General features: G+C 39.2%; 1 protein-coding gene across 4 annotated transcripts in view; it reads left to right on the top strand.

Annotated features, from left to right (window-relative positions):
• myo6b (myosin VIb) overlaps nt 1-14,280 on the top strand; it is a 54,044-nt gene that overhangs the window by 28,120 nt on the left and 11,644 nt on the right. For all 4 annotated transcript variants that reach the window (XM_061795528.1, XM_061795526.1, XM_061795527.1 and 1 more), the window contains exons 17-27: nt 112-207; nt 550-720; nt 1,845-1,883; nt 1,973-2,066; nt 2,631-2,761; nt 2,868-2,945; nt 3,020-3,149; nt 3,710-3,800; nt 4,546-4,696; nt 8,173-8,381; nt 8,467-8,545. In XM_061795528.1, the coding sequence (XP_061651512.1) occupies nt 112-207; nt 550-720; nt 1,845-1,883; nt 1,973-2,066; nt 2,631-2,761; nt 2,868-2,945; nt 3,020-3,149; nt 3,710-3,800; nt 4,546-4,696; nt 8,173-8,381; nt 8,467-8,545 (1,269 nt within the window). The remainder of the gene's footprint in view (nt 1-111; nt 208-549; nt 721-1,844; nt 1,884-1,972; nt 2,067-2,630; nt 2,762-2,867; nt 2,946-3,019; nt 3,150-3,709; nt 3,801-4,545; nt 4,697-8,172; nt 8,382-8,466; nt 8,546-14,280) is intronic.

Genomic DNA, 14,280 nt, shown 5'->3' with positions numbered 1-14,280 from the left:
ACAATGTTCTACTGCATAGACAGTGATGGATAAGTCAAGAGTGAAATCATTACATATGTGGTTCAACACTGTCAATATAGAAGATTTGATGTCTCTTGCTCTGCCCCTCAGGTTCCAAGGAAGTCAAAACTGACTATTCATCGGAATCTCCGGGATGATGAAGGCTTTATCATCAGGCACTTTGCTGGAGCTGTCTGCTATGAAACGGTAATTTGTCCCACAGTCTCTAATATAAATATGCAAGTATGCGTTATACAGTGACGACAGCAGCAGTGAAAACTACAGTGGAAAATTAACGGAGCAATGCAGTTCGGAGTTGTTGATGCAATATTACAGCAGATGCTAAATGGGTGTCAAATCTGGATCCAGCTTCTCATTTTAAAACATATTTGTCATTTTCGCATCAATGACTCTCTAAGAAAGTTAATATGAATAAAGTTGATGTCAGCTGTGTGTATTGACAGATAGCACTAGAAGCTGCTTTATTTCTGCGACTTATTGCATTTTTTTTAACGGAAAGTCAAATACTGATTGTGTTTGTGTCAACAGACTCGTTTTGTGGAGAAGAACAATGACGCCCTCCACATGTCCTTGGAGAGCTTAGTGTGCGAATCTAAGGACAACTTTGTTCGACAGCTGTTTGAGACCTCCACGTTTAACAAGGACTCCAAACACAAGGCGGGAAAATTAAGCTTCATCAGCGTTGGAAACAAATTCAAGGTCAGAGAGGCCCCAGATTTTGTCATATTAAACGCACAAGGCAGTGAACAAGCTCCTCCTGTTAAGAGATTAATATTATCAAAAGATTAATAGGTATAAAAGAAATCGGAATGATGAATCTCAATATTCATGAATAATTGATAGAACTGAATTGTGTTAACCTCCAAATTTGTATTTATTTATTTATTTATTTTATTCATTTAGTTTTTTATTAAGCCATTCAGAAGTTGGCTTTTCTCCGGGTCCTCCTGCTTCGTCCCGCATTCCATGAACATACATTTTAGGTTCATGGAAGACTCTAAATGGTACGTAGGTGTAAATGTGAGTGTGAATGATTTTATTTATTTTTTTTGTTAATACTGTATGAGCCCTGCGATTGGCTGAACTAGTCCAGGGTCCAGCTATTCCGAGACCCTAATGAGGACAAGCTCTAGATGGATATACTGTGGTTTACTTCTCTGTAAATATAGTCCATTATTGTTTTACGATGGAGATAGAGAGTCTGGGATTAATTAGGTTACTTTACATTATTTAGAAAAGTAACAATCAGGGTGATAGAATAGATTGTATTTGACTTTAGAGCTTCCACTTTATTCTCCTTTTCTAGATACTTTTTCCTCTTCCTTCTTCAGTGGAGTATACTTCTTCTAATTTCGAGACATCTCAGCCTCTTTGTGAGAGAATAAAGATGAATGAAGTCAGCTTCAGGTATTACAGAGCAGTGATGGGAAAATTGAAAAGAAGGTTGGAAACAAACACCTGAAATGAGACACTCCCAAAAGAGTGTTTATTGAACCAAAAGCACACTGTTTGTTTCAAAAAGAGGGAGTCTGACCACCCCCCCCCCCCCCCCCCCAGTCATCTCCCCCACTCCCTCCGTCAGGTACAAACTACGCGATGTGTTTTTCAACAGACTTTATCACTGCTGCGAATGCTGCAGGGCTTTCATCACTAATGCACCAGACACGGACTCTCGCACAAAGACAATGCCGTTCAATAAGGTGCTGGTGGCCCAAGAGTGTTGCAGAGGATGTGTGGCGCCCACAACCTATGTGGCCGGCTCAACTTCATATCACATTCCTCAAACAAAACACTTATGAGTCCTTGTCTACTTTTGTTCGCAGACGCAGCTCAACTTACTGCTGGAAAAGCTTCGTAGCACTGTGAGTTCTAATCACCATGGCATTGTAGACTCAAATCAAAACTTCTACCGGCAGATGGGTTCTCTAATGGTTGCCCTCTTTCCGTGCAGGGCTCCAGTTTTATCCGCTGTGTCAAACCCAACCTGAAAATGGTCAGCCACCACTTTGAAGGAGCTCTCATTCTCTCACAGCTGCAGTGCTCAGGTAACATGTTTTTACGGCTGTCTGATAGTATAGTCCCTACTGTTGTGTTGGAATGTAATCAGCTAGACTTAAACAAACAGTCAAAACGTATTTTATAAATCAATTAATAGTCAAAAGGGTGCAGATTGACTCTTTGGAACAAAAGACTCCAAAAAGCAAGAATTGTCAGGCTTGAAGCAAGCGTAAAAACAGTAGGAACAATCGACGAGAAATGAATCAGCCAAATAAAAAACATGTTTTGAATGGAAAATGATTGTGAAAGAGTGGCAGTTAATACTCAGACTAATTACAAAACAAGACATGGGTAAGAGCGCTGGAGAGTGGCAGAAAGCTGATTGGTAGACAGAGGTGTGAGGGACATACAAAATCCTTAAAATAATATATTTAAAAATATTTGAAAATGAATACAAAATCAAATATAAGCTAGAAAAATAACAAAATGAATGTAAAATAAATAAAACTCAATCTTGTGGAGGAAACAAGTTTTAGTGCATTGTTTTTGTCAGGTCATCATCCGCCTGTTTTTTAGCCTATTGCGTTTCAAGATGTTTTTGTTTCACTCAGGAATGGTGTCTGTGCTAGACCTGATGCAGGGCGGGTTCCCCTCCAGAGCCCCCTTCCATGAGCTTTACACCATGTATAAACAGTACATGCCTGATAAGCTTACGCGACTGAACCCACGACTTTTCTGCAAGGTGCAATACTTTCTCCCTCAGTGATGCCCAGTTGTATTTAGATAACACAAGTGATTAAGATGGACAGTATTTCGATGTTTACTATTTTGTATATGTTGTTCTGTAGGCTTTGTTCAAAGCGTTTGGACTGAATGACAATGACTTTAAATTCGGGTTGACCAGAGTGTTCTTCCGTCCGGGAAAGGTAACCGAAAAAGCAAATGTCCTGTAAAACACAAATAGCCCAATTAAAAGTCATTGTTGATTGTGTGTTCTCAGTTTGCTGAGTTTGACCAGATCATGAAGTCAGATCCTGACCACCTGGCAGAGCTTTTGAAGAAAGTCAACAAGTGGCTGGTGTGCAGCCGTTGGAAGAAGGTCCAGTGGTGTAGCCTGTCAGTGATCAAACGTGGGTCCAGTCGACCACACACAATGTCTCCCCCACATGTGTCACAAATCTGCAACATAGTCACTCCCCTCCAGTAAATTATAGTGCCCTGATGGCGTTACTAAAGTCATACTTCACACCCTTGAATTTATTCGTAATGTGGAAAGTAGCTTGAAGCAATTTTAAATTTTACTCTCAAAGCAGTCAGCACTGCAGCACTTGATACTGTGCTTGCTTGTGGAATTCTACCATTTCACAGCAAGCATTCTGCTCTTTGTTTTGAAAGCATTCAATTAAATTATGGAAGAAAATTGCCTGCTTGATGAGGGACTTCCTGCATAACAGACCATACAAGTACTGTATTGTATTTCAGTAGTCATTTATTTTATTTCGTGTGTGTGCGCGCGCCCATGCGTGTGTGTGAGGAAAAACGTGATTTCCCACAGGGGTTAGATATGCTTTTAGGGGCGTTAATGCTGAATCCCATTACAGCATGTATGATGGTGTCAGATTTCTCTGTGATAGAACATTTTTGCTTAGGTTAGAAATCTATTGTGTTTCTCTTTTTCCACTGTCGCCAGTCAGGAACAAGATGAGCTACAGAGCTTTGGCATGCATTAAGATTCAGAAGACGGTGCGCATGTGGTTATGTAAGCGGAAGCACAAGCCACGGTGAGTCTCCCCCATCGGTATACCCACTTTAGTAATTCAAGACTCACACTATTGTCACTTTATTGTCATAGGCTGAGCAGAAACACAGCAGTTTTACAAAGCAAAGACATTTTTACTTGGCCAGTTCCCTTCATACAACTTGAAATTTAAAAAAGGAAATGCATAAAATGGAGTATACTGTAATAAATAATGTACCGTGGAACCTCTAAGGTCCTTAAACCAGACTCTGGTACAGACTCTGGTCACCTCCGCTTTGTTGGGATTTCAAAACCGGGTTTCCCATATACTATAAATATTAAAAATTGAAATAATTCATTCTGGTTACAAACTGACACCATTATTAAACTTGTATTAACTGTACATGGAACATTTTTAACAGTAACAAATTTGGACATGATTTCCATTGGTCAGCGACAAAGTTTATAAATAGATAAATAATCCTGAACTTCAATACTAAAGGCATAATGCAAAAGGAAAGTCATGTCCAATCTCACCATTGTAATAGATTTTCAACAAATTGCACAAATTATTGCCGTGCAAGTTGAGTGGGTCCTCATACTGTATAATTCAATTGTATATGTTTGTTTTTTTACACAGTACTCCAAAATGTCTTTTTGGAATGTGATTGAGAATGAATGTCTTACTTTGCCTTTGTAAAAGAATCCCACTTTTCTCTTTATTTGGTTCTATTTTAAAAAGCTGGTAAAGGCAGCCATTCAGAAAATCTGGTTTTATGTCATTATAGCATCGATGGTATGGTAAAGGTGAAAAACCTGAAGAAGCACATGGAGCGCTTCAACGAGGTGGTCAATGGGCTGAAGGAGGGCAAACAGGAGATGGCCAAGCAGGTCCAGGTGCTGGCAACCAGCATAGACTCTCTGTTGTCCATGATAAAGGTGAGTCATCATGAATATGCCCTTCCTTCTTACGGCATACAACGATTATTGTCCAGTTATAAAGACGGATCTTTTTATAGGGACTGTAAAGCTGCTTACTGTATGCTATCAGTCTTCATCAGTCAGATTCTCTACTTGGCTTAGCATTGGGTATATGCGCAACCAAATCCCACATTCGGCAAAACAGGTCACTTCTTCCGGCTCGGACAAATCTCGGAACCGTATAGCAGGAGACTGGAACAAAGGACCCATGGAAGCTTTAAATGTCTACAATGTCTTTTGTTTTACACAAAATGTCTTCTAGAGCTACCAAATGATGACAATATCACGTTTAGGTGTTGTTTGTGTTTACATATATCATATTTTTATGAATAAATGATATGCATGTAATTGACTTTTGTCTGAAAACACCAGCCATATAGAAAACAAAATTTTAGCCAGTTTGGGTTCAACCGATCCTGTCATCATCCCATTGTTATGCTAGTTATCGAGGCATACACGGGAAGTCCGCTAACTTGTTTTCGGCATTTGGTCATGTGATGTTCCCCATATAGTGGATTGAGGTGTGCATGAACTATTTTGTTTTGAGTTTGCTTCAACACTCATGAATGTTATATGTTTACACTTGTGCACACAGAAGTCTTCCTTGCCAAGTGCCCAATCCTCATGTTTTCTCTCTCAATCGATATTTCCAATCGGCTCATGAGGAAGAAAGCCTTTCTTCAATAATGTCATTTAGTGTGGCTGTTCCTTATATATGATCAAACTTGATTAGTGAAATCCCAGTTCACCCTTTGGCAATAAACACAACTTTTATTGCAGCTGCCAAGAACTGCAATAAAACAGCAAATCACCAACCAATCTACATCCCATTCAGTGAGCATTCCCCGCAAGTGCCGGTTTTCTTCAAACTGTTGCTCCTCATGCACCATTAGCAGCTACAATAAGTGAGTGGTGATGATGCCTGCGGCGTCCTTGCTGACAGTGACGCAATGTTGATTCCTGACCCTTCCTATCCCCGCTTCATCACAGTCAGCCTCTCAACCCCCTTATTCTTCCATTAGCCTATTACCAGACCAACGTCAACACTCACAATGCTCTGAGCACTGCGTCGCTGAGTGAATAATTTATGGGATGCAATGCCTGTCATTCACCTCTCCATACATTGGGGACAAGGCCTTGTCACCTCCCATCTTTGTGTTCCTGTTAGTGACTCCCTCTAATGAATCTGCACAATATACTGACCTCTCCTCCCCTCATTAATTGACAAGTACCGCAGGCAGTCAGCCAACATTTTTTTCATTGGCTTTGTTGCTGCATGATAAAATGCATTCATTCATTTTCCGAACCGCTTATGCTCACTAGGGTCACAGGCGTGCTGGAGCCTATTTTTGGCACCAAACAAACGTCATACAGTCACTAAAAGTATTTCAAAGTTGGAGATAACTTTCATCGAGGAGAAAAAAAAAAAAAAAAAAAAGATTATTCCAATTTTATTACCTCTGAAAAGGTTATGGGTTTTTTTTTTTTTTTTTGATAGCAGTTTTTGTGGGTCTCAATATCAGTCTCAAAATTTTAAATCTTTTTCAATAGAAATGGTTAAAAATATATATATCATTTTACACTTGAGACTATATTAGAGTCCCAGAATGCACATGTCATGGAAACAATGAGTTCCAGTCCTGGAACAATCAGTCCCTGGAATTTATCATCACAGAATACAGATACAGTAATCCTCCGCTATATCACGGTTCTTGCTCCACAGTACTGCTATATTGCAGATTTTTATTGCAGTTGTTACTCTCTTTTAAACTGTTTGGACAATATTTTTGTTATCCATTGCTCTATCAGTATATTATGCCATGATAGCATTTTTTTTTAGAACAACATATTTTCTCAAAAACATTCATGATAAACGATAGTATTGTTGAAGTGTTTTTTTTATTATTATTCACGGATATAATGATATTAAAGCATAATTACACATTACAAATTGTGCACTGGTAATCAAACATGAGCACAACTGTGTTACTAAATAAATGTAGGGCTGCATTTCACAATATGAGCACATAAATAAAAAGAAGAAGAAAAGTTACACATGTTCAAATGAAGTGCTTAATAAAAGAAAGAAAAAAGGTTAGAATTTCCCCTTTTCTGTTTGGCATCTTGACAACAACAGTGAGGTCTCAACTATTTACATATTTTAATTTAACAAATCTTAACAACTGTTATTGTTGTTCAAAAGCTTTGTTTTGGTTCGTAATGGCGTTTCACATATATGCACTTTTAATAAGTGTTCCCAGTGGGAACTTCCCACAAACAAAAATGACATTGATCGTTCCATTTTAAGCGTCGTTTGTTCCAAATGTTCTCTTGCTTTATCAGTCGTTTTCTGATCTTTCTCTGTCTTTTACTCAACTTATTCTTTGGCTGTGGTGTGGAACCATATGGGACTGTTTCGTGGACTGCGGTCCGGCAGTTAGTAACCTGTTTTAAACGATTTTGCCACGATTGAGTGAACCAGAGCAAGCTGTTTAACACCTTAGCTCACTTGCTAGTTAGCTCCCGCGATACTCTGTACCAGTGTCGGCATACTAGTTAACTTTTCCTAAAGTGTCTCAGTCGTGTGTGTCTACTGATCCGAAGCCGTTCCGCCAGTGGCTCACTACGTCGTGAGAGGGGCGCCGGGTGTTACCACAAAAATGAAAATGTATCGAGTCCGGAAAAACGTCTCTTGTATTTTTGGAATGATAACTTGCCCTTCTTTGCCTTCGATTGGCAAGACATGACTCATACTGTTAGTGGATTATGATTCGCTGAACCACTTCAGCAACACACATACACACACACACACACACACACTGAGGTAAGAAATACTGTGCATCTGTGTGTTGATGGACGCAGATTGATCATGCTTTATGGCTCCCTGCTCATTTTTTTGCGTCTCAGACGCGGCACGCACATCAAACAAGATCCGCGCGTGTGTGTGTGTGTGTGTATAGTATATAATGGACAAAATGGGGAGGGGTAAAAAAAAATCTTACTGATTTCTCACGTCTTAAAATCTGTTCCAATCAAACTGTTGCCATCATAATACATTCAGTAACTGTACAGGCAATGGTTTTATTATCAATTTCCTGTCCAATTAACTTTTAGGCAGGTTACCATTATGACTAGGGGCCTAGCTAGGGGTAGATGCATTTGAGTCATCAATGATGAATGAATATGAATATGAATGAATATGAACAAAGAGTTCGAGCAGGCTGAGACAACGTCAGTAATTGTGTGCACCACAGTTCAAATAATAGCGTTCACATTTGGCTACTGTAAATGAACCGCACTAGCAGAGCAATCCCCTTAGAATACATTTGAAGTGAACCAAACCTGATAAGTGACCACAGCCATAGATATACTGTATGTCAGTGAGCTACAGTATCACTGATCTTCATCTTTTGACCTCTTCTCGCCTCCAACAGAGTTCAGTTATGAACCGGAAAGAGATTGACACAGAGTACCAGGTGTTAGTGAAACGCTCAGAGCGGCTGCTGTCCTCCATGCAGAAGAAGAAACAGCAGGAGGAGGAATCTGAGAGGCTGAAGCGCATAGAGGAGGAGATGGAGAAAGAGAGGAAGCGGCGGGAGAAGGAAGAGCAACAACGCGAGCAAGAGGAAGAGGAACGAAGACTGTATGTGGCAACAAGGGGAAATATTTGCATGAAATATTTTGTAAATGTGTTCAGGGTTTGGTCATAATATGTCTCAACTCTCTAGGAAATCAGAGATGGAGCTAAAACGGAAAAAGGAAGAGGAGGAGAGGAAAAATAGAGAGGAAGAGGAGAAGGTTCTGCAGGTTTGGGCAGCCGTCATTTGTTATATTTGTCTGTTTTGTATTCAACAAATTGATATCTGCAGGACAACTGCACAAGTTAAGAAAAGCCCCCAAAATTGTGTTTGAATAAAAGAACATACTCTGTCCGGACTGCATTAATCTCGCTTAAGAAGAGCACTACTACCCACTCCCCTTCCTAGAAGAAATGCTTAAACCCAGTCAAATCTACTTGTCATTCACGCAGAATTACACTCTAATCATGGGTTCATCAGGAGCTTTCTTGAAAGCAGTATCATGTATTTAGGAAATGTTACTGTTTTACCTCAGTGGCCTCACAAAAATCAACCCAGCAATTCACGGGATGATTTTCCTTTCTTATGACGTGCTCAGCAATGTTGGGGTAGCAGTACCTCATCTGTAAGCATTTAGTCTTAAAAACTATTTGTTATAGGCATGCTAGTCTGCGTCCTAAAGACTGTCGAGGTCTTGGAGGGAAGCAGCCCCAAAGCCATGCCCTCAAAATCCAGCTCAGGAGTTGAGTAACCCATCACGCTGACCTCTCCCTGCATGCTGCATATCTTTGAGCTACTTCTCCATGTGGCTTGCAAGTAAAATATAGCTGCTAATTGAATTTCCCCTTGGGGTATCGTAATGAGTATATAATAAAGTTTAAAATTACTTTAAATTAAGAGTGTACTAGGGAATTGTGTCTGGCTTTATACTGCTCCATGCAACAAATTTACTGTATTGGGTTCACTCCCGCTGCTCTCATATCTTTTTATTTGGACAACAGTACACGCTGAACTTTCCCAGAGAAAGCCGGACATAAAACAACTGCACTGAAGTAAATAGATACATTTAGAAATTAGCAACTAAATCACACATCTCACAATTTAATAATTTGTATTTATTATTATTATTTTTTTTTATTACATAGTATAATTGGTTGAGAACCTAAAGTAATGATCGCACACTGGAGCTTTGTGCTGCCCTCCCGTGGCTTGGTACTACAGTGTGCTAGGAGTCATAGTGCGATGCTGTACGATCTGCACCAGCTAAGCAATTCTGTGGGCTCTAGATGCCACCCCCTGCAAAACCATTCCTTCATAGTTTGTCTTGTAAATTGCTATAGCTTCCCACTTGTTGTCTGTCCAATTTGCACAATATTTAGGTGAAATTGATTTACAATGTTTATTGCTTCCTAACTGGACAACTTGATAGCCCATCATTGGGCTTGACTTTGAGTTCGACTGAGTTGATTATGTGTGTCTTTATTTTTTGAACACTGTGTTTTTCTACCATTTTCCCACATTATCACTTTCTGCTCAAATGAAGACAACCTGGTCCTAACCTTGGACCTCGTCCCAGAAGACTTCCCATGTGGTCTTGATTGACGATCCTATTCCCTGACAATTTTCCTCTGAACTACTTTGCTCCAATTGTGTGCTCTCATTTGTTCGGTTATTATCTGCTTTCGTGTGGTATTTGTTACATCCATCTATCTTTGCCTGTTCTACTCACTCAAGATTTTACACTTTTTGGTTCCTTTGTTCCTATCAAATCTCTGTGGCTACAAGTCATGTTTTTTGTACATTCTCTCCACTCACCAATTTAACTCCCACACTCATTTGTCTCTGTATACACACACTTATAACTGCAGTCTGTTTTTTTCCATCCAACTTTTTCACCAAACCTTTCAGCCAGTAGACCTTCCAAGGGTATGCAAAAAGTTACTCCCTTCTCATTTATTTTCTGCTGAATCAAGGACACTCATGATATCTTGGCCCCTTCAGTCCTTAAATCATTGTGTTGTGGTGCCATTCAAGAAGTTCAGAGAGAGAGGCTTTGTGATTTAGGTTTGCTTTAAGATTACAAAACCTATGAACTAGCTCCTCCTAGGGCCACACTAGGCTTTGTTGGGAACCATAAAATCTTCTCTTGTGCTCGGTGACTGTGGAGCAGCTCAACACTCAGATCACCTGTTTCACTCTGATCGTGTGTCATACATAGCTGCTGGTCTTACCATCCATCAACATGAATAATACATTATTGGCTGGGAGGTAATTCATATTTAAAAGCTGCTCCTTAAAGGAAATGACCCTGTATGGACATCATCAATGGCTGTAGTGAGAGAAATGTTTCAGAGTTCAATATACTGTATATCAACCTGAACGTTTAGGGTGATTTCACACCTGTGGTCCATGTTTTGGTGCACTTACCAACAGGTCTGAAAAGTTTCTATAGGGAAGGGGTCACCCCACGGGCACCACCCAAAAAATAGCTCAGCAGTGAAAAGAAAATGGACAATTTTTTAATTTTTTTGTCCTGTTCGGCTGTTAGGTCGAACAGAATCTATGCCGGAACAGTTTTAATGTCCCACAGTGGACTTTTTAAGCTGCCGCTGTGGTTCTTTGTATTTTGATGGATTTTTATTGAAAATTTCAGTTGGCCAGAACAAGGTTTTAAAGGGGAGTGACAGAAAAAAATAAAGGGGAAACACAGTGAAAAGATAACTAAATAATATAGGAAGAGAAGACAACAAAAGACAGCACATTAACTGTAACAAAGATGGCTAGTAAATCATTAGATGCCTAGTACAATAACACATTAGATTTGAGTGTTTTATGGGGCAGTAGTGCTACATACACCCTGTGAAGGAAAGACAGGACAAAATAGGACAGGGCTGGACAGGAGGGGAAGCATGCAGGACAGAGGTAGCGGACCTGGCTGTACAACTGAAGTGTGGTGGGAGTGACTAATGTAAATTCGAAACATCTTTAGAAATAGAGTGCAAGTGAGGGCATACTAAGGAGGTTCGTATAGTTACGAGCTATTTATCACAATGAGTGAGTGGCCCCAGACCAAACGAATAAGTCTAGAGGTGAGTATCTGCGGACTCGGGTAAGTAAATTGACGCCATCTTGCATGCACAATAACATTCAGAAGTGACCTGTGGCCTGCACCGTGGGGGCTGAGGACCCCACCGCCACCGCCTCCCCCCACCCCCAACAGAGCGTGTGTGAAATTGTGAGAAAGTAAAAATAAAAAGTCAATAAATAAATGAGAAAGTAAAACAACAACAACAAAGAATACAGAAGGCAAAACTTTACTATTACCTTTACAATATAATGTTATTATCAGATAGCATTTTACCCTGGCAGAGGAATGAAAGATCTAGGTTCAGCATGTTGAAGAAGGGCGACCAGCTATTTGTTTAATTATGTAATTGATGTTTTCTAATGAAATATATTCTATGATGAGATTTAACCAGTGATTATTATTGATAGATTGTTTATTTTTCCAGTTTAGTAAAATCGTTTTCTTAGCGATAGCTAACACGAGTATTGATTGTGAATATTTATTTGAGAGTTCGATTATGCTTAAGTCTCCGAGTATGCACAAACTTGGGGAAAGTGGTATTCTGCAGTTTAAAATATATGAGAGTTTCTGCGTGACCAAAGTCCAAAAGCATTGAGTTGCTGTGCATTCCCATGAAAATAGGTGTCTGGAGTATTTTTAGTGCAGTGTGTGCATATGTTAAATCGAGAGAAGCCCATTTTACGCATAGTGTATTGTGTACCGTGTGTTCTGTGAGCACTGTATCTTGTATAAGCTGTAAATTTGTATTTTCTGTCATCCTAAATGTATTGTTACATATATGCATCCAGTAACTATGGTCAGCAGACTTAGAAAGGTCTTCTTCCAATTTAGTGATTGGTAAGTACATTGATATTGTACCTGTAATTAATTTCACAAAACTTCACTATTTGCTTAACAAACCCCAGCAGTTGAAGCGTGCTCTGAAGTTTTGGGATTCTTTTTTTTTTTTTTTTTTTTATTGCTGTTTTTAATTTATTGTATTCAAGGAAGTTTCCGCTTCTTATTTTAAATTCTTGGAACAATTCATCACGTCACAAAAATAGTATTGTTAAATGGTTGTTGTTGATGGTCAATTCCAAATTGTTCCCATGTACTAAAATAAATGGATATGTTGTTAATTTTGAAATCTGGATTGTGCCAGAATGGGGAGAGTATCCTGGGAGCAAATTGAGATTCTGTAGATTCTAGACTTTTCCACCAAGCGGTTAAGGTGGATGCAATTACTGGGTTCTTGAAACAGTTATGCCGTTTGAGACTTGTAGAAATAAATGGGAGTTTTGAGAGTTTGATATTATTGCAATCTATCTGTTCCAATTCCAGCCAAGAATGATGCTCCTCATTGATAAGGTATTGTTATTGGTTAGTTAAATAATAGCGTTTAAAGTTGGGAGCATTTAGGCCCCCACCTGTGGGGAGTTTGCATGTTCTCCCCGTGCCTCCCACATCTCAAAAACATGCGTGCTCGGTTAATTGAAGACTACAAATTGCCCATAGGTGTGAATGTGAGTCCGAATGGTTGTTTGCTTCTATGTGCCCTGGACAGGGTGTACACCTCTTCCCTCCCGTAGATAGCTGGGATAGGCTCCAGCAGCCCACGACCCTAGTGAGGATAAGCGGTAAATAAAATGGATGGATGGATGATGCAGTAATCTGATAATTGTGAAAATGTCTTTATGAGATTGAAGACAGCGTGAAGAGATGACTTGGGTTTTTGTAAATAAAGGTCAGCCGAGTACAAATTGATTTTGTGTTCTGCTATTGGCGAGCAGATACCTTCAATACTAGCACTTTGATGTATAGCAATTGCTCCTGTTTCGATGAATATTGCAAATAGCATTAGTGAAAGTGGGGACCCTTGTCTGGTTCCGCTTTGTCGAGAAAAACTTTGTGATTTGATTCTGTTCGTGGTGACTGTCGCTTTTGGCAAGTTGGATAATGCTGCTATCCAATGTATAAATAAGTCTCCAATCCCAAATTTGCAAAGTACTGCAAATAGGAACGACCAGTTAACTTTATTGAAAGCCTTATCTGCGTCAAGTCACATGATGATTGCTTTTAGATTTTTACGCTGTGACATGCTTATTAAATTTAGTCGACGTCTGACATTATTTGTGGAACTTCAATCATTAATGAAACCTGTCTGGTCACAGTGGATTATCGACTGAAGTCTTGCTGCAAGGGCTTTAGATTTAATCTTGATATGTATATTAATCAGTGATAAGGGCCAATAATTAGCCGAGAGAGTGGGGTCTTTGCCTGGTTTTAGTAGTAGCGTGATTGCAGCTGTGTTCATATGGTTATTAATTGGACCTTTATCTTTTATCTCCTTCATTGTTCTGCAAAATAGAAGCGCTAGTATTGACCAGAAATGTTTAATAAATTCAACCGAAATTCCGTCCGGGCCAGGCTCTCTTCCTGACTGCATATTTTTTTAAATCACTGTAATGTAATTCTGTGATGGTTAACGGGGTGTCGACACTGTCCTTAGTTTCTGTTTAATTGAGGAATTTTTTGATCATTAAGAAAAGTTTCCATTACTTGTTGGTCTGGGTTGTTCAAAGATGCATATCAGCTGCTATAATGTAAAATATTTCATTTAATTCTAGGGGTGACTGTGTACAATTGCTGATTGAATCTTGATTGACTGTATTTAATAATTTTTCTTTATTGCGTTGAAGTTGGTTTAAGAAATTTGCCTGATGTATTATTGCACTCAAAGTTGGTGTATCTTAACTGTTGTTGTATAACAGTTTGAGAGGAAAATAATTTTTGAGAGCGTTATACGGATGGAAAAAAAATGTATACTGTCTTCTTTTCTTCTGTTACTATTTTTAAAAATAAGAAAGATTTTTAATCACACTTGCATTGGGATAAAT

This window comes from Phyllopteryx taeniolatus, chromosome 13 (genome assembly GCF_024500385.1).
Source record: "Phyllopteryx taeniolatus isolate TA_2022b chromosome 13, UOR_Ptae_1.2, whole genome shotgun sequence".
Classification (NCBI taxonomy): Eukaryota; Metazoa; Chordata; class Actinopteri; order Syngnathiformes; family Syngnathidae; genus Phyllopteryx; species Phyllopteryx taeniolatus.
Note: the sequence above shows the minus strand (reverse complement) of the source record. Positions and strands in the feature narration are given on the sequence as shown.